This window comes from Benincasa hispida, chromosome 5 (assembly GCF_009727055.1).
Source record: "Benincasa hispida cultivar B227 chromosome 5, ASM972705v1, whole genome shotgun sequence".
Taxonomy (NCBI): domain Eukaryota; kingdom Viridiplantae; phylum Streptophyta; class Magnoliopsida; order Cucurbitales; family Cucurbitaceae; genus Benincasa; species Benincasa hispida.
The window spans coordinates 60,707,747-60,729,079 of record NC_052353.1 but is presented as its reverse complement, the minus strand read 5'-3'; the positions used below and the strand labels follow the sequence as shown (position 1 = coordinate 60,729,079).

Sequence of the window (21,333 nt, the reverse complement as noted above, 5' to 3'; positions counted from 1 at the left end):
CTCTGTGTGAACTTGGTTTGAGGCACAAGACGGAGAAATCAACAATCGTTTAAACGATTGAGCAAGTGGGAGAAGACTGAACCTATCATATAGGTCGATGCTCAATCGTTTAGCAAAAACTAAGTGGTCATCTAGCAAAAGCTAAGCGATCGTTTGGCTCATCGCTTAGCTATGTGTATGTCGCCTACAAAACACTACACGATCATTTACCTTAGTCAAGTTGTCGTTTAGTAAATCCCATTTACTTGAAAACTTATGTGAGATTCTTTTCCGAGAGAGAAAATCTCAAAATCAAATTTTCAACATGACTAAAATTAGGAAAACAATTTTCCTTTTCTCTCACGGTTACCATGAACCACCAATAACCTCCCACTCAATTGGTTACTAGAGAAAAAGAATTAATTATCCAATAATTAATATTATTATAAATATAAATGATAACCAACTTATCATACTATATTTATAACCTATAGTTTTAATATTTTATATCATTAAACATATAAAACATATCTCATTTTCTATTCCATGGTACTTAATGTAAATCTCATTTACATTAATCTTCTACTAGATGTATCTCATACACCATACCAATCATATCATATATAATCTAATTACCTCTTGTCAATTTAAACATTTCAAATCAACATCAAGAACTGATCCTTAACTGAATCCGTTGAGCTACCAAGGGGATCTTATGGATCTGTAGCTCGAAGCTCCAACGGTACATGAATAACTGACTAAACTCTTTAGTCATGGGATCCACCATCCGTTAATTGTCAGGCACTCTACTAAAGACCGACAGCTGAACTTTCCTTACCACAGATATATTATGTGTCCATCTTAACCAATCAGAAGTGCGACAACCCTTCACAGATCGCTCGTAAGTACATCTGAGCCAATAACGGTTATACCCCTGTAGTTACATTTAACTCCTTAAGTACCACTGACTTAGTCCTCTCTTCCAAAGAGAAGTTGTAACCACTATGTTCAAGCCCTGGAATCAGCCCTTAAGGGAGAAATCTCTCTACTTATCCCTACTTCGGGAAAGGAGTGAATTCCATCTTGCGGATTGAGTTCCTAGCTCCTAGATCAGACAAGTCCCCAAAAAGGTAGGCATGTTAAGTTGGCAATCTGGCCACTCTTACTCATACTAATTAAAGGACTACCCTCAAAGGCAGGAGTTCTTAAAACACATAGGATTGAGATCGTATCACCATGGTCGTTTAGGTGAGATGTAAGTCTCTAGTATCAACGACGTTAGATACAGAATCTTTTATGGTCCGGTCTTATACAAACTCTTTGTATAGGACACCCTCGCCCGCACGTCTCCACATGAATGGTCAGGATCTACTATCTGTAGTAGTTTGCAACATTTGTAAACCTCTACAAAGTGGGACATATCCGTAGTGTCACCAGGATCAATATCTCACCTTAATTCTTATACTACAAATCTATTTAGGTTATCACTTAGGGCATGATCCACTTGTATATCACATATACATGCTTAAGTTCACATAAGATAACCAAGAAGTTTTGTTTATTGGATATGAGTAAATGCCAGAATGAAATAACACTTATTTTATTTATCAAACAATGTGTATCATTACATTCAACAAGACTCCGAGAGAATTAGGACACTAATCCCAACAATCATACACCATACCAATCATATCATATATAATCGAATTACCATTTGTTAATTTGAACACTTCAAATTAACCAAAATCATATTCTGAACTTGAACCCATCGAGCTACCAAGGGGACCTTATGAACCTGTAGCTTGAAGCTCCAACAGTACATGAATAACTGACTAAACTCTTTATCACAAGATCCACCATCCGTTAATTGTTGGTCACTTCACTAAAGACTGACAGTTGCACTCTTTGCACTACAGATATATTTCTGTGTTTATTGGATATAACCAATCAACAGTGCGATGACTCTTCACAAATCACTCGTAAGTACAACTAGGTCAATTTATCATTTTGCCCCTATAGTTACATCTAACTCCTTAAGTACCACTGATTTCTTTAATGATTAATAAGTCATAGTCTTACTATGACTAAGTCCTCTTTTCCCAAGAGAGGGTGTGACCACTATGTCCAAGACTCAGAATCAACCTTTAAGGGAGAAATTTATCTACTAACCCCTACTTCGGGGAAGGAGTGAATTCCGTCTTGTGTAGCTGAGTTCCCAACTCCCCAATCAAACGAATCTCCAAAATAGTAAGCTTGTTGAGTTTTCAATCTGGCCACTCTCACTCATTCAAATCAAAAGACCGCCTTCATGAGCAGGAGTTTCCAACTCACTCAAGATTGGGGTCATGTTACCTATGGTTATCCTAGTAAATGTATGTCTCAATTATCAACGGTGTTATATAAAGAGACTAATCATTTCATAGTTCGGTCTTATACAAACTCTTTGTATAGAATACTCCCGCTCGCATGTCTCCACATGAATAGTCAGGATCAGACCATTTGTAGCACTTTACAACACTTGTAACATCTATAAAGCGGGTTGTATCCATAGTGTCACTAAGATAAGGTATCCCTACGTTATTCTTATACTACAGACCATTTAAGTTATTACTTATGTCTCCACATACATGCTTAAGTTACATAAGATAATCTCGGATCTTAGTTTATTGGGTTGACTAAATGCTTATAAAATAACACTTATTTTATTAATAACAATATGTTTACAAAGTGTTTACAAACTAGAGACCACCAGGAGAATTAGGACATCAATCCCAAAAATCTCTCACTTGTCCCAATGCCTCGAAAGACTAATGTATAATACAAAAATAGTACAATATACAAAGGGCATACTCTATACCCCAGTATCATCTCCCACTTGTCCTAGACAAGGTGCTACATGTCCCGTAGACCCAGACTTTACAGTTGACCCTCAAACACTTTAGCCATGAAAGCCTTTATAAACGGATCAGCAACGTTGTGCTCTAACGTGATCTTCATGACAATCACATCACCGCTATACACAATCTCCCTGATCAAATGATATTTTTGTTCGATGTGCTTGCCTCTTCCATGACTCCAAGATTCTTTAGAATTTTCCACAGCCCCGTTGTTATCACAGTAGAATGTAATTGACAAAGACATATTTGAAACAACTTCCAAATCGGTAAGGAACTTCCTAAGCCAAACAGCCTCTTTAGCAGCTTCACGCTACGTATTTGGCTTCCATAGTGGAGTCTGCGGTGCATCCCTGCTTGATGCTTCACCAAACTATAGCTCCTACATTCAGAGTGAACACTGACCCTGATGTCGATTTTCAAGAATCTCTATCAGTCTGAAAGTCAAAGTCTGTGTATCCTGTAAGGATCAAATTCTTATCTTCATACACGAGCATATAGTCCCTCGTTCTCTGAAGATACTCGAGGATCGTTTTGACCGTTGTCCAGTGATCTAATCCTAGATTGGACTGATATCAATTGACAATCCCTACTTCATATCAAATGTCAGGTCTAGTACATAACATTGCATACAAAAGGCTACCAACAGCCGATGCATAGGGAATCTGTCTCATTTTTTCAACCTCTTGAGGTTTCTTAGGGCACTGTTCCTTAGACAAAACAATTCCATAACTGAAAGGTAATAAACCCATCTTGGAATTCTGTATCGAGTACTTGATCAACATCTTGTCAATGTACGATGTCTAAGACAAGGCCAACCTTTTATTCTTATGATCCCTTATGATTTGAATCCCTAGAAAAAATTTCATCTCTCCCAAATCTTCCATTTGGAATTGGGCAGTTAGCCATTTCTTAGTGTCAGTCAGAAAGCCTACATCATTCCCAATGAGTAGGATATCATCCACATACAACACAAGAAAAGTTATTGTGTTGTTAATGATTTTCTTGTAAACACAAGACTCATCAACATTTTGATCAAAGCCTATGACTTGATTGCACTAACAAACCGAATGTTCTAAGATCTAGATGCTTGTTTCAGTCCAGAAATGGACCTATTCAGCTTCCAAACATTTTTCTCTTGATCTGGAACAATGAACATTTCTGGTTGAGCCACGTAGATGGTCTTCTCAAGATTACCATTCAAAAAGGAAGTCTTGACATCCATTTGCCATATCTCATAATCAGAAAATGTGGCTATGGACAGGAGAATCCTGATAGACTTTAACATAACAACAGGTGAGAAAGTTTCCTCATAGTCCACTCCCTCGACCTAGGTATAACCCTTTACCACAAGTCTAGCCTTAAAGATCTGTACCTTTCCATCCACACCTCTTTTCCTCTTGTAGATCCACTTACAACCTATAGGTTTTACCCCATCAGGTTGGTTCCCAGACGGAATTGAGGTACATAAACTCTATTTCCTGATTCATGGCTTTAATCCACTCATCTTTGTCAACATCCTTCATTGCTTGCTTATAAGACAACGGATCCTCAACTCCATCATCAGATATGATGTTTTAGGCTTCAATTAAACCCATGTAGTGTTCAGGTGGATTCACAACCCTCCCACTACGTCAAGGCAGTCTCAACTCTTGAGATGGTTGACTAGATGAACCAACATCAACAACTCTTGTTGATCTATCAGCTTGTTCAACAAGTCTTGTTGAACTCTCAGTAGTCTCATTAGAAATCTCATTTAAAACAAGCTTACTTCTTGGTTTATGATCTATATGTGGTCTTCTTCCAAAAAGATAGCATTTATTGATACAAACACCTTGTTCTCACTTGGATCATAGAAATATCCATCCCTCATTTCTTTGGGGTAGCCTACAAATAGGCAAACTTTCGAACGAGGTTCCAACTTTTTAGGGTTAGTCACAAGCATGTGGGCTAAACATCCTCAAATTCTGAAGTGGTGTAAACTACCTTTACGGCCTCTCCATAACTCAAAAGGTGTTTCAGAAACACTCTTTGAGGAAATATTGTTCAAAATATAAACTGTAGTCTCCCCTACAAATCCCCAAAACGAGTCTCGAAGATGAGCATAACTCATCATAGACCAAACCATGTCCAACAGGGTTTTGTTTCTCCTTTCTGATACACCATTTTGCTAAGGTGTACCTGGGATTGAGAGTTGAGACTTGATTCCATATTCTATCATATAGTTTTGGAATTCTAAGTCCATATACTCTCCACCACGATCAGATCGTAGTATTTTTATCTTTTTACCTAACAAGTTTTCAACTTCAGTCTTATACTCCTTGAACTTTTCAAAAGCGTCGGACTTGTGTTGCATTAGGTATAGATACCCTTATCTTGTCTATGAAAGAGATGAAATATTTATATCTACCTCGAGCTCTTATACTCATCGGACCACAGATGTCTGAATGTATAAGCTCCAAGGTTTCCTTGGCTCTCTAACCTTTTCCAGTAAAAGGTCGTTTGGTCATTTTATCTTTAAGACAAGATTCACATACTAGCAAAGAGTTTTCTTCTAAACCATTTAGAATTCCACATTTCACCAGCTTCTCAATCCTATTGAGATTGATGTGACCTAATCTTAGATGCCAAAGATGGGTGTTTTCCTTAGGAGAAACTCTTGGTCTTTTTGCAGTTGTTGCTGTTTTGAACATTTCAGTATTAAGTAAGGCTTTTATGACTAACAGCTTTAGTACATACAAGTTATTTTCCATTGAACCAAAACTAATCTCCATATCATTCTTAAAAATAAATACTTTATTCTCAGAAAAGGAGATGGAATAACCTTGTTCAGTCAGACAAGAAACTGAAATTAAGTTTCTATTGATATGAGGAACTACATAAACATTATCTAATAACAGATAATGTTTCTTGTCCAAAAATAACTTAAGTCTGCCTACAGCAACAGCTGAAACAACCTCACCAGTACTGACTCGAAGAGTCATCTCTCCAGCTTCCAACTTTTTTCAGGAACTAAATCCTTGATGGGAAGAACATATGTGGTTAGTAGCACCTGAATCAGGTATCTAGACAGAATCATCATTCTCTACCAAACACGTCTCCAAGACAAATAAATCACATTTATCATCTTTAGACTTCTTCCTCTTCTAGAGAGTAGTGGGATCAGTATAGAACCTATATAAACTCCAAGTTCCATTTCAGAGAACAATTCTTGTCGATGAATTTCATCAGAGTCAGCAACAATTGCTTTCTCTTTTAGTCCCTTGACATTCAAGAAGGATTGGAAATTAACTTGGGAACTGATATGACTTGTTTCTTTGTCATCAATCCCTTTTTGCTAAAAAAGTGAGAACTTATGTTCAAACATTTCTTGCAACGAGTCCATGATCTCACTTGCAATGACCATGTTCTCAACCCTCTTGGCCAATGCATCAGGAATGCTTGCCAAAATGTGAAGTCGGGCCATCGAATTAGCCTTCATCCATACTTCATATGCATTACGAACATTTCGTAGTGCATCAGGGTTTGGGACTTGAGAACACTCCTCAACCATGACAAACTCGAGATCGATTTTCACAAAATATGTTTCAATAGACTCTTTACAACATATGAAATCGGTCAAATTAGAAAAGGCAACTAATGAAAAATCAAGCATTGACATATTGTTGAAGAAACAAACATATTGATCTATGTTAGATTTTAATAAATACTCTTTTAAAACAAAATCCAATCTGGTTTAGCAAAATCTAAATGAACCCCATAACACATCTAGATTTGCAATGACGCTTCAGTGGTTTAGGAAAAAAGCCACCAAAGAGTAGTCAATTTATCCATCCTCTGAATTGAGACACTCCCAACCAATCATTACACCAAAACAACTCTTGTTCCTATAACGACTAGCCATCATTGATTTGGTCAAGAAATCATTAACTTGTTTAACAATTTTTCATAAGTGTGACCCTCCATTTTAGATCCTAGAGTTTCGCCCCAAGCATCCAATCCGAAGGGAAAAACTCCGATTGGGGCAAAAACTAAAGCGACCCTATCTATTTCTGGAGTTTGCTTTGATATTGACCAATTGCACAAACCATTCAAAGGGGGATGCTCCCAGGGTGCCACGAGGCTATGTAAGAAGATCTCATAGTGCAAACTAATGAAGGAGACCGCAAGATTTATTGACACACATCCTTTTCCCACTTACTATAAATACTTTCTCCGTTCACCTTGATATTGACACATGCAAACACCATCTGAAAGGAGACGCTCCCAGGGTGCCACGAGGCCAAGCATGAATCTCACGGTGTGAACATTAAGGGAGAAACGTGGGTGGAATTGACATATCATATATATCTTTTCCTCCCACTGAGTATTTTATGAACCTAAGGTTTAGTCTACTTAGAAAAAATACGGCTAATTATTTTAACTAAGTGACTGTTTAAGTTTACCCAAAAGTAACTCTTACTTTAGAAAGTTAAACAACTTTTGATCATAATTCATTAAACACTTTAACGAACTCTAATCAACTGTTGCCTGCTTGTAGCAAATCTATCTAATTCACTTTTCCATATAGGTTCCCAGGTAGGGGTGTTCCGTTTTCGTCAGCTTAAATACCCCAGCCTAGCCAGAACCCGTCTTAGACAAAAAGTCCCTTATAGATAGATTTATTACAAATTTAATCTTTTATTCAAATAAATTTAATCCTATTAAACCAATTTAAAATATTAGACTTAGGTTTCTAATCTCATTAGAACCATGAACTTAGGTCTATCTCAATTAAAATTTTAAACCTTTTTGAAACATGATTTTACCTAAGTTTGCATGCAACTTTTGGTTATTGGTTTTAATTCTAATTTCATTAATTATAACTCTTATAAAAAATGAAACAATCAAAATCAAACACAATGCGAAGAAACACATTCTCGAATTGAACAATAACTCCTTGCGTCTAAAGCTTCATCACAAATGATTCAAACAAACAAAAAAAAAAAACGAATGACTCGATTGTAATTTAATTATGCCCAAAAATGCAAGGACCCTTACAAATTAACTTTTGTAAAAGTAAAAAAAAGCTTTAAACAGAGGCAATTATCCCGTAAACATCCATTAACCACATCCACAAATATACTTAACTCTTAAACACATTGTAGAATACTTAAAACGTACAAGACTGTAAATGGAGTTCAATACAACAATGGAATTTGGAAATCATAACAATCCGACTCCGATACTAATTGAAGAAACTCTAAATATAGAGAACCTTTGAGCGGAAGCAGATCGTCCCAAACTCCATTGTGAAAGAACTCATACATTCACAGTCATACTAAATAAATTATGCATTCAATCATAAATTACATCATGCTTTGAATTAAATACAAAGGATCAAGAAAACAATACCTTTGAAGAACGTTTCTTCAAGTATGCCCCTCAATCAAACTCGAACGCAACGATCAACTCGAACTCGATCTTCCTCGAACACCAGCAACGATTATCAACTTGATTCTCAAACAGTCGAACACAGCCACAAGATTACCTTGGTATTCTCGATGTGAGAATTTAGGAGTTGTGGGCTTTGGCTTATTTTGGATTGAGGGAAGAGTTAGAATGAAGGAGGAGACGATCGAGTATGCGATGACATAGTCGTGTAGCAGATGGAAGCCTATCACATAGTCTCGATACTCGATCGTTTAGAAAAGAGTACTATCGTATAATAAACTCGATCCTATCATGTAGTCACTCGATAGTCAATTATCTAAGACGTTTCATAGAATGATTTGAAAAACCATTTTTTCATCTTTATTCCACTTTGCCATAATAACTGTATAACCACCCACTAAGGTCAGTTATTGAGAAAAAGAAATTATCTGAGACGTTTCGTAGACGATCGAGTATGCGATGACACAGTCGTGTAGCAAATAGAAGCCTATCGCATAGACTCGATACTCGGTCGTTTAGAAGAGAGTACTATCATATAATAAACTTGATTCTATCATGTAGTCACTCGATAGTCAATTATCTGAAACGTTTCGTAAAATGATTTGAAAAACCACTTTTTCATCTTTATTCCACTTTGCCATAATAATTGTATAACCACCCACTAAAGTCAGTTATTGAAAAAAAAAAATTTAATTATCATATAATTAATAAATTATAAATAAATACAATAACTAATTTATGGATATTTATAACCTATAGCTTTAATATTGTATCATATACAATACATAAACCAAAAGTTTCTCTTCCATAATATCATCCTTATCCTAGTTGAATATGTCACACTTGAAAATTTTATTTTGGTCTCCATTTCAATCTCGATTGACATAACTCTGAGATGAGTCATTAAAACAATCATCCAAAAATAGTGTTATTTGTGAAAGATGAAAAACTTGATGTTATTGCTTACCATTACTCTTAAAATATTGCTAAGATATGAATTCAAAATCTATCCAAAAGATTTCAAATCCTTACCCCCTATATATGACTTAAGATCTTTTTCTACCTAAAAGACTATGTCCCACTTTTGAATCAAGCTAATAGTTTCATATATGGCCCATGTGGATATATTGGAACAAAGAAAACAAATAAAACTTTCACAACTAATACAAGAAATTCTCACACCAAAGCATATTCACAAACTCACACATTTTTCTAACCCAATCAAATGGACCTTATTACCCCTCAAAAGCAACTTCTCAATCCTATCTATAATAGCACCAAATCACAAGTGGGAAGGGGCAACAACGGAAGAAGGTGAAGAAATAGGCGTCGATGCCGGAACCGCCGCAATACTAGAACCATAACCTTCGCCGCCACCGCCGCCGCACGGATGCTCAAAACAGTCAACAGGACGTTCAACCACCGCACTACACTCCTTTTTACTCCTCTGCAATGGCTTCTCCGGCAAACAATTCCGTCGATCATCAAAAGCAATACCTTCCGTCGTCAAATTCCGGCAAATCCCTTCTTCTTCACAAAAGTAATTGTAAGAAACTGTCACATTCTCCAAATTCGGAAGGCTACAGAGACCTTCAAACAAATTCCCACTAAACAAGTTGTGGGCTAAATTCAATTGCTCTAATTGAGCTAGCCCTGCTAAACTATAAGGCAAAGGACCAATTAGTTTGTTAAAACTCACATCCAAAACCTTCAATTTATACAAAAACCCAATTTCTTGTGGCAAACAGCCTGATAAACTAGTGTTGATCAACAAAAGCTCTTCTAAACTATTTGCAAAACTAGCAATTGTGGGTGGAAGACAACCCTTTAAATTGTTATTAGCAAAGACAATCACAGAGGCTGATTTTCCACCGATGTTTCGTGGGATAATGTTAGTGAAACGATTGCTGTTGATAAAAATGGCGTCGAGGGTTTTGTTGAAGAGTTCAGAGGGAATTGAGCCTTCAAATTCGTTGAATCGAAGATCAAGATATGTTAATTTTGGAAGGAGAAGAACAACAGAAGGAAAAGGGCCAACGAATCTGTTGTTGCTTAAATCCAATTCAAAGAGAAGAGATAAATTGGCTAAAGATTGTGGCAAAATGCCACAGAATCGGTTGCTGTTGAGATGCAGCAGAGCAAGGTCTGTTAAAAGGCCCAATTCGTTAGGGAGGAATCCGGCGATGTCGCCGTGGTTTAAGTCAATTCCGGCGACCACTTGGATTTTGGGATCATCAAGAGATGGAGCACAGTACACTCCAAAGTAGTTGCAAACTGATGGCCCCACCCAATTGGTGGTGTGGTTTTTTGGGTCTGAGTAAATGACTTTTTTCCATGCTTGGAGAGCAAGGAATGCTTGATGGAGTCTCGGGTTCGGACCTGGTGACCGGACATCGTGGTGGTGGTGGTGGTCATCGCTGTGTTTGGCAATCAGACTATTAAACAAAAAAGATATTTGAAGAAGTACTAAGAACAAGAATGAAAATGAAAGTGGAGCCATTGTGTTTTGGGTCTATGAGAGTGATTAGTTAGGTTATTGGTTTATATAACAGCTACATTATGGAGGTAAATGTTCAGTCTAATGCTTAATCATGTTTTTTAAGTCCAATAAGAAACTTAATTTCTTCATGGGATGATAATGGAAGAAGAAAGTTTTTTTTTTCTTTTTTTTCACAATGACATATGTTGTTATAGCGACGGTTAACCGTTACGATTGGCTTGTAACTACATTCTTTGAATAAATGTATTGAAATTTGATAGCAGAGAAAGAAGATTGGGTTTGATGAGGTGAAGTTTTCATTGAAGAGATTATTTGAGCATGATAAAGACTTTGCTCCTCACAGTTGTTTTCGCAGTTTGTTTGAAGTGGAATTCGAGAGAGACAGCTTTACACTCTTTAAAAGAGGTTTCTTGGAACTTAAGGGATAACTATGTTTAAGGCTCTCCTTTGTTTGATCCAAATGAATCTTTGGAATTAAATTGTTCTGTATTTACAAGTCCTTGTTATGTGTAAGTGCAAAAACAATTGATGTCAGAATGGAAAATGTTAGTGTTTCTTAAGTATCAAGTTAGTTGACTAATGATGCTTACTTCATTGAAAGAAAATAATAATTTCTATGTCCCAACTTGTGTGTTATAGTAAGAGATTATACATTTTACAATAAGAAACTCAAAAGCCTAACTATAATTCTCAAAGACTCACGACGAAAATGCATGAGAGAGAACTACATTCAATATTAAGAATGGGATTGACTGCAAAGCTTCATTGTTAAAATTGAAGCTCTTCAATGGTTTGGTTTCAGGTTTGGCAGCTCAATGAAAGCAAACGTCAATGATATTATAAGAGTTTATACCAAACAGTATCCGAGACCTACATTCTGCTAAGAACAGAGTCCACGATATGCGAAACAAATGAGCAAAGCTTGGAATACAAACATTTCTGCACACGGCAGACGTTAGCAAAAGGCAATCACTGTGTTAAGAATTCTCAGAAGACCAAAATTCCATCTTCAAGCTCAAGCACAAACAACAAACACTCAGGACTCCAGTGATGCTTTTGACAGCTATGGTTCCTAGTGACAAACTATCCAGATGCTGAAGGAAACATTCATTCATAACAGATTATTCAACTTAAGAGAAACTACACAATCTTCACTCATCCTTGCAGTTTCAGAAGCTCTTTTAACCGCCACCACCGGAACCATATTTCTTGCCAAGAACAAGAAGCTGAAGCTTATCATACCCAGCCAACACACCAGCACCAGCAACGGCACGCAGAATGTTTGCCCCAGCACCCTTGAAAAGAGATTTAGTACCCTCATTCTTAACGATCTGTTTGAATGCGTCCAAGGAGCTATTGTACTTGACTGCTTCGCCTGAGGTCATCATCATTCTTCTTCGGACAGTGTCGATTGGGTAAGAAGCCAAACCAGCTCCTATTGTGATACACCATCCAAGCAAGAAACTGGCAAAGAAACTATCCTGCAAACATTGAACAAAAACTCTAGTTAATACACATAGAGGATGATGCATCCAGATCTTGTAGCCCCTTATCCAAGCCAGGTCTCAAGAGAACAAAATTTTGATCTTTGTTTTAATCAGGCAGTATACAATTGTATTTAAGTATGACGTATTTAAAAATCACTAATGAAATCAAACCAAACAAATAGAACTACTGACCTGCAAATCGCCAACCAAAACCACGGGCTTCATTGAATCATACATTCCAAAGTAAAGACCACGATACACAATAATTCCAACACAAGAGATGTTAAATCCACGATACAGCCCAGCAATGCCATCAGATTTAAGGGTTTTCTTGTAAACATCAACAAGACCATTAAACTGCCTCTCACCACCCTTTTTAGCAGCCTTAGCATCATTGGCCAGACGAGTTCTAGCATAATCAAGGGAATAAACAAAAAAAAGAGACGAAGCACCAGCAGCACCACCAGAGGCCAAATTCCCAGCAAACCATTTCCAGTAACCGTCTCTGTCTTTCTTGAAGTTGAACAGCCTCTTGAAGTGATCCTTGAAGGCAAAATTCAAAGCCTAGTGCACCAGCAATTTTTAAATATTTAGCTTGATTATTCTAATGGTAAATAAGGGGCGAAAAAACAGAAGCGAATTCCAAGTGCAAAAACAAATAATAATAATAATAATTTTTAACAAAATTTTAAATATTGAGCAAAGGAAACAGACTTGTGTGGGGAAATATCTGATAACATTTGCAGTGTTTCCTCTCCATAGAGAAATGACTCCTTCATCTTTAATTGTACGGGCAAAGCAGTCAGTAATTCCTTTGTATGGCTCAGACAGCCTACCAGTCTTAAGCATCTCATCCTGATTCTGGATTAGCAGTTTGACACGCTCAATTGGAGCAGCAGCTGTTTTAGAAACAGCAGCAGATACTCCTCCCATAAGAAAATCCACAGCAAAGCCGGCTGCACCTTTCTCTGAAGGAGCTTGTACAAGAAAAGGAGAAGTGGGCGAAACTCCAGCCAAGCCAGTCCCATGATAAGCTGTCTTTAAGGGATTCTCCAAAACTCCATTAGCGTATACTCCTGTTGTAGTATAACGTGTGGAGTGAAGGCCAGGGGAAAGCCTAGAAGTAAGGTGAGAATGGCCACATATCTTCTGAAACACCGATGAATGGTGTGATGAATCTGCCATTGTAGGGACTCAGATGAGGACCTATACAGGTGCAAGATAAACATGGCCAAGTTTTTCTTTAATAAGAATAATTGCAAGATAAAACCAAGTTTTAAGCATAGAAAGCATAACTAACTAGACTTTGGCATTGTCCTTTCAACTGAAAATCTAAGGGTATAGGCAACTTTGGCATAAGCATTAATTACATTCTTTATCTAATATAGTAGAAAGTAGGTTACTCCGGCATGGTCCTTTCAACTGAAAACATTGTTATAAGAGCAGAAGGCATGCATCTACCAAGAATATTTTCCCTCATCTATAAACATCTCCTAAACGCAAGATCAGTTTGAGTTAGTTAAAGCCTTATATTCCAGTCATACACCGAGTGCAAACTGCAGACCAATAAATAAAGGACTTGAATAGAAGCAGCATAAATTTTATTATAAATCATGAATTCTAAAGAACATTTGTTCCTTACTGTCAGAAAAAAAAAACATAATTATTAATTAAAACATAAGTAACATTGTACTGGACTGCTAAACTAAGGTAAACAAATCATACAAAATTTAAAATGTAAGGCCTCTCCAACATACCAGCATGTGGCGTGCCAATGCAAAGTGTTAATTAAGATATGTCAAATTCTAAGAGTACAAATGGAAGCTAACCATACTTATCCCAATTCCCGTTCTTGAAGACTTTCTGGCCCTCCAAATCGTCCACACTAACACCAATAATCTTTCTCCTCCAAGAGGAGAATCGATTAACTAACCAAATATAACATTTGGCCCACCTACCATATACAACACCAAAATAAGAGCTCTGGATAGTAGATGAAAAGCACCTATAAATTAAGTGAACACCCAAATGATCACCCTTGCACCAAGATAAAAGGAAGAAGTTCACTATCTGTGGCTTCCTTCAGTATAATATCTTTGCTACAACCTAATGCTTGAGATGGAATCTTTTGTGGATATCTTTCTCCCTTGACTTCAAAATATGATAACTACAACCACAATGTTAAGGTTTCGACCTTTGAGATTCCCACTTGGCATCAACCACATCACTAGCAGAGAATATTATTGCAAGGAATATACCAAGAAGCATAAGTGTAAGAACACAACATATTCTCAATCTCTCTACAAGATTAAGAAAAACAGAAATTTCACTTTTCAGAAATCTTCCTGAAGCTTTTTTGTCTTTATTTATTTTTATTTTTATGTTATTTGTGAGTGTCGGACCAGCTCACATGCATCTCAACTAACCTCGTAGAACAATCCGCCTGACCGTACATCATTTGGGTGTCAAGAAAACCTATGTGATTTTAATCCTAGGTAGGTGGCCAACATAGATTGAACATATGATCTCTTAATCCTTTATCAAGATCATGTCCCTATTTACCATTAGACCATCTGATGGTTATCTTCCAGAAGCTAGTAATAACACTGATCACCATTAAGAAACAAAATACCGGTGTGCCTCCAACAAATTGTCAGTAGACGCAGAGACAGAGCATGACGAACACAACCATGATAGTAGAATTACGCTATGATCCCCATTAAAAACAACGTAGATCGCCGCATAATGAGTAAATGAGCAAAAATGAACTAAAATTATTTCCAATTAACTTGAATATTCTCAGTTCGTACAGAGAGAGAGTGAGATGATGCATGAAATCAAAGAAAGAAAACTCCAACCTGTAAAGGCCGCCGAGTGTGAAAGAGACAGAAATGGTGAGAGATCACCAAGTGGGGTGCCTCGCGGAATGCGATTTCATGCAGAAATGAAGCTTCGGTATATAGTCAGAGAGCTCGCGGAGACTAGGGTTTGAACCCTAAATGACATATTCACCCTTCCATTTACATGTAAATAATAATTATGCCACTCTCTGTTTCAAACGATTAACGACTGTAACTGTATGACAGCGGAGCGGGAGGCGGCCAAGAGGAAGCACCGTCGGTGAGACAGTGGGCCTAAGGTAAAAGCCCAAACTTACTCTGGAGTTTAATTGGGCTTGATTTGGTCAATTGGGCTACAAATTGGATGGTCAAAAGCCCAAATTTCCTACGTTAATAAGTGGAAATATTACCTTGTAATGGGTAGCACTTTGAGGTTAGTGTAATAGCGACATTTTTAATGAATTGCTAATATTATAAAAACTATAATGATAGACTCTATCGTTTTTTAGTACAAATGAGATGGGAGAATTTGAACCACAGATCACTTGATTCTCAACACATATTAATGTCAATTGAGCTAAGCTTTTTTTGGCAATAGACTCCATCATTGTTAGACTATAGACTCTATCCTATCAACAATAGAGTCCACTAATAACCTTTAAGTACTAAATCTAAATTTTATTATATCTATATACATCCTTTATATTGTACTATATTTGTTAATACTTTTGAGTCTGATAAGCTATATTTTCAACCTCCACTTATGTGTAGTTGAAAGCTTGTAGTGTATGGTATATTTAGAAGTGAATGCTTTTAATTCATTTTGGTTAGGTTCAAAACAATCAAATATTTGATCTTACACTTTTAAAACTATTTTTCTACTATCAATACTAATATTGAATCATAAAATGGTTTGTAATATGATAAGCAATTTTAACCATTAAAATCACTTCCAAATATCCCCTAATACTTTCACATTATTGTTAACTCTTAATCATGCAGTTTTTAAATATTAATTTAAAAATAAGAATAAAAACGAGAATATTGTGTGAATTCACCTATCTTTGATTTTTTATTCCAATCACAAAGTTTTACTTAGAAAAATTCAATACGAAGTGAGCTTTTTTATTTGAAGTGCACAATTCAACCTATATTGAAAAAACATGATAAGATGACTTCTCACTTGAAATACGAATGTCAAATAGGAAATACTGGCAAGTACTGTAACAACAAAATACCAACAACAATAAAACAAGTAAAAGCAAACAATGATTGGTAACCCAGTTCGATGATAAATCATCTACATTTGGGAAACAGTGTGTCCAAGAAATATAATCCACTAATATTAAAGAGTTAAATAATTACAATGTAGTACTTATCTGTAATACTCCAACTACTACAGTAACTCATATAGAGCCCAACTCACAAGTCACATATGCTCCCCCTAAGTATGATAATATTAGTTTTGAACACTTCAGCTTCTGACAGCTTTTGAGACTCCTCTTCACATGATTATCTTCCTTGCAACTCAATGAACTCCCTTTACTAATGAATCTTAGGTTCTCCCTAAAATGGAGAAATCCTTTCGAGTATGAAGTCTTAGGCTCCCTCTAAGACAAAGAATCCCTTTTCTTCAGTGATGCCTTAGGCTCCCCCTTAGACAAGTAGTATCTTCAAGTTCTTTGAATGACTTATCCAAAAGGATACGCACAACAGAATAAAGTGAGCAAAGATCGACAAAACCCACGATGCAGAAAATGACCGTCAAGAACAAATTGGTTACCAGGACAAATCACAATGATGCACTATTTGATCACAAAGAATTACACTTCTTCTGATAATTAACAAATGCGACAATCCTCCAAGAAGATCAAAATTCACCTTAAAAAGATCGTGGTCAACTAAGGAAAGAATGTCCAGAAAATATTTCCCTTTTTTGTAAAAAGATAAGATGCACCATAAAAAGAAAAATATCGACCAATATATTTTTGTAGAGATTTTCAAAATTAGAAAATAAAAATATTCTACATATAAATTCTATATTAGGAAAATTAAAAAAAAAATTGTAGTAATTAGACATGTCTGAGGTAGATGTTTAGGACATCATTTGTGACAACTGCAAAAACCGTCAGAAGCTACCTTAGAAAAAATCTAGAGATAATAAGAAAATCTCTAATAAACTCCCCCTTTGGCTGATTTTTTTTTAAAGGCGGAATATGAAACAATCAATGATCAAAATAATGAATGTCAAAAACAAAGTCGGGACAATATTAGTAATAAGTGAAGATACACAAGTTTGTACAACTGAAGTAAAAGAAACAAAGTCACTTAGCCAGCCAAATACAGAACCAAAAACATCAAATAACCGACACCGAATTCATCTAAAACCAAGAACCACAAAACAAGCTCAAACAAGCAGAGCTTTCCTCCAGATCTTCAACACAACACCAGATCTCCAACACAAAACCATCACTACAAAAAAAAATTAGTCTTGTGGTTGAAAGAAAGACGCCCTAACAGACTTGGCCAATGTTACATGCATCGTCTATAACATCTCGTCTACAGTCGCTCTTTGCTCCTAAAGCATCTGGATCTGAGTATTAATATCTTTCGATTCATTTGAAAGATGATGCAAAACTCGACTTCCAAAAAGAGATTCAATCAAAGCCTGACTGAACTATCAACATAGGTAGCAAGGAAGGAGCAACTAGATTTGGGACATGATAATTTTGTAGAAGTTTGAGATCAATTGAAAAGAGAGTCAGAGCAAGACCAATAAGTTCCCTAGCAGTAATCAAGTCTGGTTTTTAAGCAAGAAAAATTCCACAAATTAAACGCAGATAGCAGATAGCTAATTTCAAGGTTTGATATCCGATTTGATGTTTGATCTGATTAAGTACAAAATCTCCATGGTTGAAAAAAGTTCTAGTCCCATTTTGATATAACAATGTAGCAAGAGAAAAAAAAAAAAAAAAAAAAAAAAAAAAAAAAAAAAAAAACCTTATTTGTCAGAGGAAGGATGCCAATTGAAGATCCCAATCCTATGAAGTATATCATATTTAGTACTCAGAGTGGCAGCGGATAACTGACCCTTCTTAGGCCAAGATGACCTTGAAGGATGAGTGAACACCACAGTGGACGTGGATCATATCCCAATTTTTTATTCTTACAGAAGCAATAAATTCAGAGGATGGAAACAATTAATATACATTCTAAATGACAGTATGCTTTATAGAAAAAACCAAGAGGAAATCAGGGGTTTGAAATTACTAACACTTGAAGACCATATCTTCTTAGATTCCTCTCTGATCACAAAATCTTCGCACTCTCCTTAGATTATGAACACCCAAAATGCAGCACTACCAAAAATCCAATTGGTCGGACATTGCCACATGAGATTACCTTGGTATTCTCTATAGGGTGAGAATCCACGAGACGAGTAGGTTTCGTGTTAATTTTGGCAGAGGAAGATGAAGAAACTATTTTGAAAGGAAAAGCTTTTCAAAGAAAACGATAGGGGATGAATCTCTGTGTGTCTTCTACGTGAGAAGCAAGGGGGAGGAAGAAAATTGAACTAATCTCAACCAACCCCACTTGCACATCTTTTGAATGAGAGAAGGGGGGGGGGGGGGGGTGTAGAGGAGCAGTTATGATATTATCTCATTTAACCTATAGTATTTAACATGAGTCAAATTCATATTAAATTTAACCTATAGTATTTATATGAATCATATTCATATAATTAATATTCGAATCATATTCAAATATTTACTCCTCTCAAATAAAACTTTATATTATAATGAACCAAATGCATTATATTAATTATATCATATATAATTAACTCTCTCAATTAATTTGAACAATTCCAATTAATCCAAAATTAATTTGATTCTCATTAATTCCAGTTTAGTTATTGAGGGGACCTTATGAACCGATAGATTGAAGCTCCAATGGTACTTGATTAATTAACTAAACTCTTTAATTAAATTAAACAACTTTCATTAACTGTCGGTCACTCCACTAAAGATCGACAACTGCACTTTTCGCACTACAGATATATTTCTATGTCGATTGGATATAACTAATCAATGGTGTTTCGTTTCTAGCCAGTTTAGTTATGAATCAGTTTAGTTATTGAGCGAATTCCATCTTGTGATGTTGCGTTTCTAGCTCCCCAATTAGACGAATCCCCAAAATGGAAGGCATATTGAGTCGACGATACTAGCCACTCTCACCCACAAAAATCAAAGGATCGCCTTCATAGGCAGGAGTTCACAACTCAAGATTCAAGTCAAGTTACTTATGGTCATCTTAGTGAAAATTAAGTCTCTTCTATCAACGTTATTATATAGCGAGACCATTCATTTCGTGGTTCAGTCTTATACAAAATCTTTATATACAATACCCCCGTTCACATTTCTCCACATGAATGATCAGATCAGATCATTTATAGCACTTTACAACAATTGTAACAAATACAAAACGAGTTGTATTCATAGTGTTACTAGTGTTGGGGTTTGTGTCCTAAAGTCTTGTTTCCTATAGTTTGTAAACAACTTTGTACGAACATTTGTGATGTATAATATAAATGATATTTACTTCACTACTTGACTTTGCACATTTAGATTTTTTTATTTTACCACAAACCAATAAACTTAATATCCTTGGTTGTCTTTATGTAACTTAAGCATGTATGTAGTGACATACAAGTGGATCATGTCTTAAGTGACAACAAAAATAGTCTGTAATATATGGATATAGGAGGGAAACCTTATCTTGGTAACATTACAGATGCAGCCCACTTTGTGGAATTGTTACAAATGTTGTGACTTGTCACAGATGGTCTGATCCTGATCATTCGTGTAGTGGACATGTGAGCAAGGGTGTCCTATACAAAGAGTTTGTATAAGACTTGACCTTGAAGTGTTAATGTCTTGTCATGTATCACCGTTCATGACTGAGACTTCACTTCACTAGGATGACAATAGGTAACATGACCTCAATCCTGAGTGAGTTGGGAACTTCTGCCATTGAGGGTGGTCCTTTGCTTTGCATGGGTGCGAGTGGCCAGAACGTCGACTCAAACTTACCATTTTGGGGATTCATTTGATTTAGGAGCTGAGAACTTAGCTTCACAAGATGGAGTTCACTCCTTCCTCAAAGTAGGGGTAAGTAGATAGATTGCTCTCTTAGGGGCTGATCCCCGGGCTTGAACCTGTCTCTTATACACATCTAGATGTGTATAAGAGACAGGGTGCGAGTGGCCAGAACGTCGACTCAAACCTCATTTTGGGGATTCATTTGATTTAGGAGCTGAGAACTTAGCTTCACAAGATGGAGTTCACTCCTTCCTCAAAGTAGGGGTAAGTAGATAGATTGCTCTCTTAGGGGCTGATCCCCGGGCTTGAACGATGTAGTGCCACACACCTTCTCATGGCCTGAGAGATATTCACACATAGTAGGACTATGTTGTATTATTCATTAGAGGGATCAGTGGTACTTAAGGAGGAAGATGTAATTACAGAGACAAAACGGTAAATTGGCCTACTTTAATTATGAGCATCTGTGAAGGGTCATCGTACTGATGATTGGTTATATCCGATGGACATAGAAATATATCTATGACTAAAAGATTTCAACTGTTGGTCTTTAATTGAATGTATGGCAGTTAACGGATGGTGGATATCGTGACTAAATAGTTTAGTCAGTTGTTCACGCATCGTTGGAGCTTTGAGCCATAAGTCCATAAGGTCCCCTTGGTAGCTTGGATACAAGTTGAAAATCAGTTTTTGGGTCATTTTGAAATGTTCAAATTAACAAAAGGGAGTTCGATTATATATGATATAATTGAACGAGTTAATTAAATATGATATAATTAACTTTATGTATGAAATACATTAATTTGGAGGAAATTGGATATAAATATGATTTATATCTAGTAGAGGAAGATATTATAATTAATATATGATATTAATCTGCAGGCATTGTGAAAAGATAGTGTCATCGTTTAAAATCAGTGCCTATACGATAGTGACTGCACAATCGCTTACATATACGATATTGCTAAGCGATCGCATATCGATTACACTGTCGCACGCTATTATCTAAACGATCGTTTACCTTTTTCCTAAGCGATGATTTAGCTCCTAGTATTTACTAAATGATCGTATAGACGATCACTTAGTTTTTCCTACGCGATC

The 21,333-nt window shown here is 36.3% G+C and overlaps 2 protein-coding genes across 2 annotated transcripts; both read right to left on the bottom strand.

Moving 5' to 3' along the window:
* Positions 1-9,179: 9,179 nt before the first annotated feature.
* LOC120078134 (leucine-rich repeat extensin-like protein 4) lies at positions 9,180-11,487 on the bottom strand. Its single transcript, XM_039032354.1, has one exon. It carries the CDS (start codon positions 10,804-10,806, stop codon positions 9,589-9,591), a length of 1,218 nt encoding a protein of 405 aa, XP_038888282.1. The 5' UTR covers positions 10,807-11,487; the 3' UTR covers positions 9,180-9,588.
* Positions 11,488-11,624: 137 nt separating this feature from the next.
* LOC120078135 (ADP,ATP carrier protein 1, mitochondrial) lies at positions 11,625-15,307 on the bottom strand. Its single transcript, XM_039032355.1, has 4 exons — positions 15,152-15,307; positions 13,008-13,499; positions 12,486-12,857; positions 11,625-12,287 (listed from the first exon to the last, which is right to left on the bottom strand). Exons 2-4 carry the CDS (start codon positions 13,476-13,478, stop codon positions 11,988-11,990), a joined length of 1,143 nt encoding a protein of 380 aa, XP_038888283.1. The 5' UTR covers positions 13,479-13,499; positions 15,152-15,307; the 3' UTR covers positions 11,625-11,987.
* Between the last annotated feature and the right edge of the window lie 6,026 nt (positions 15,308-21,333).

Coding starts and splice junctions, on each gene's coding strand:
- LOC120078134 (XM_039032354.1), bottom strand. CDS start 10,806: ATGGCTCCACTTTCATTTTCATTCTTGTTCTTAGTACTTCTTCAAATA.
- LOC120078135 (XM_039032355.1), bottom strand. CDS start 13,478: ATGGCAGATTCATCACACCATTCATCGGTGTTTCAGAAGATATGTGGC. Junction 12,858..13,007: donor TCAGATATTTCCCCACACAA/GTCTGTTTCCTT, acceptor CTGGTGCACTAG/GCTTTGAATTTTGCCTTCAA. Junction 12,288..12,485: donor TTTTGGTTGGCGATTTGCAG/GTCAGTAGTTCT, acceptor CAATGTTTGCAG/GATAGTTTCTTTGCCAGTTT.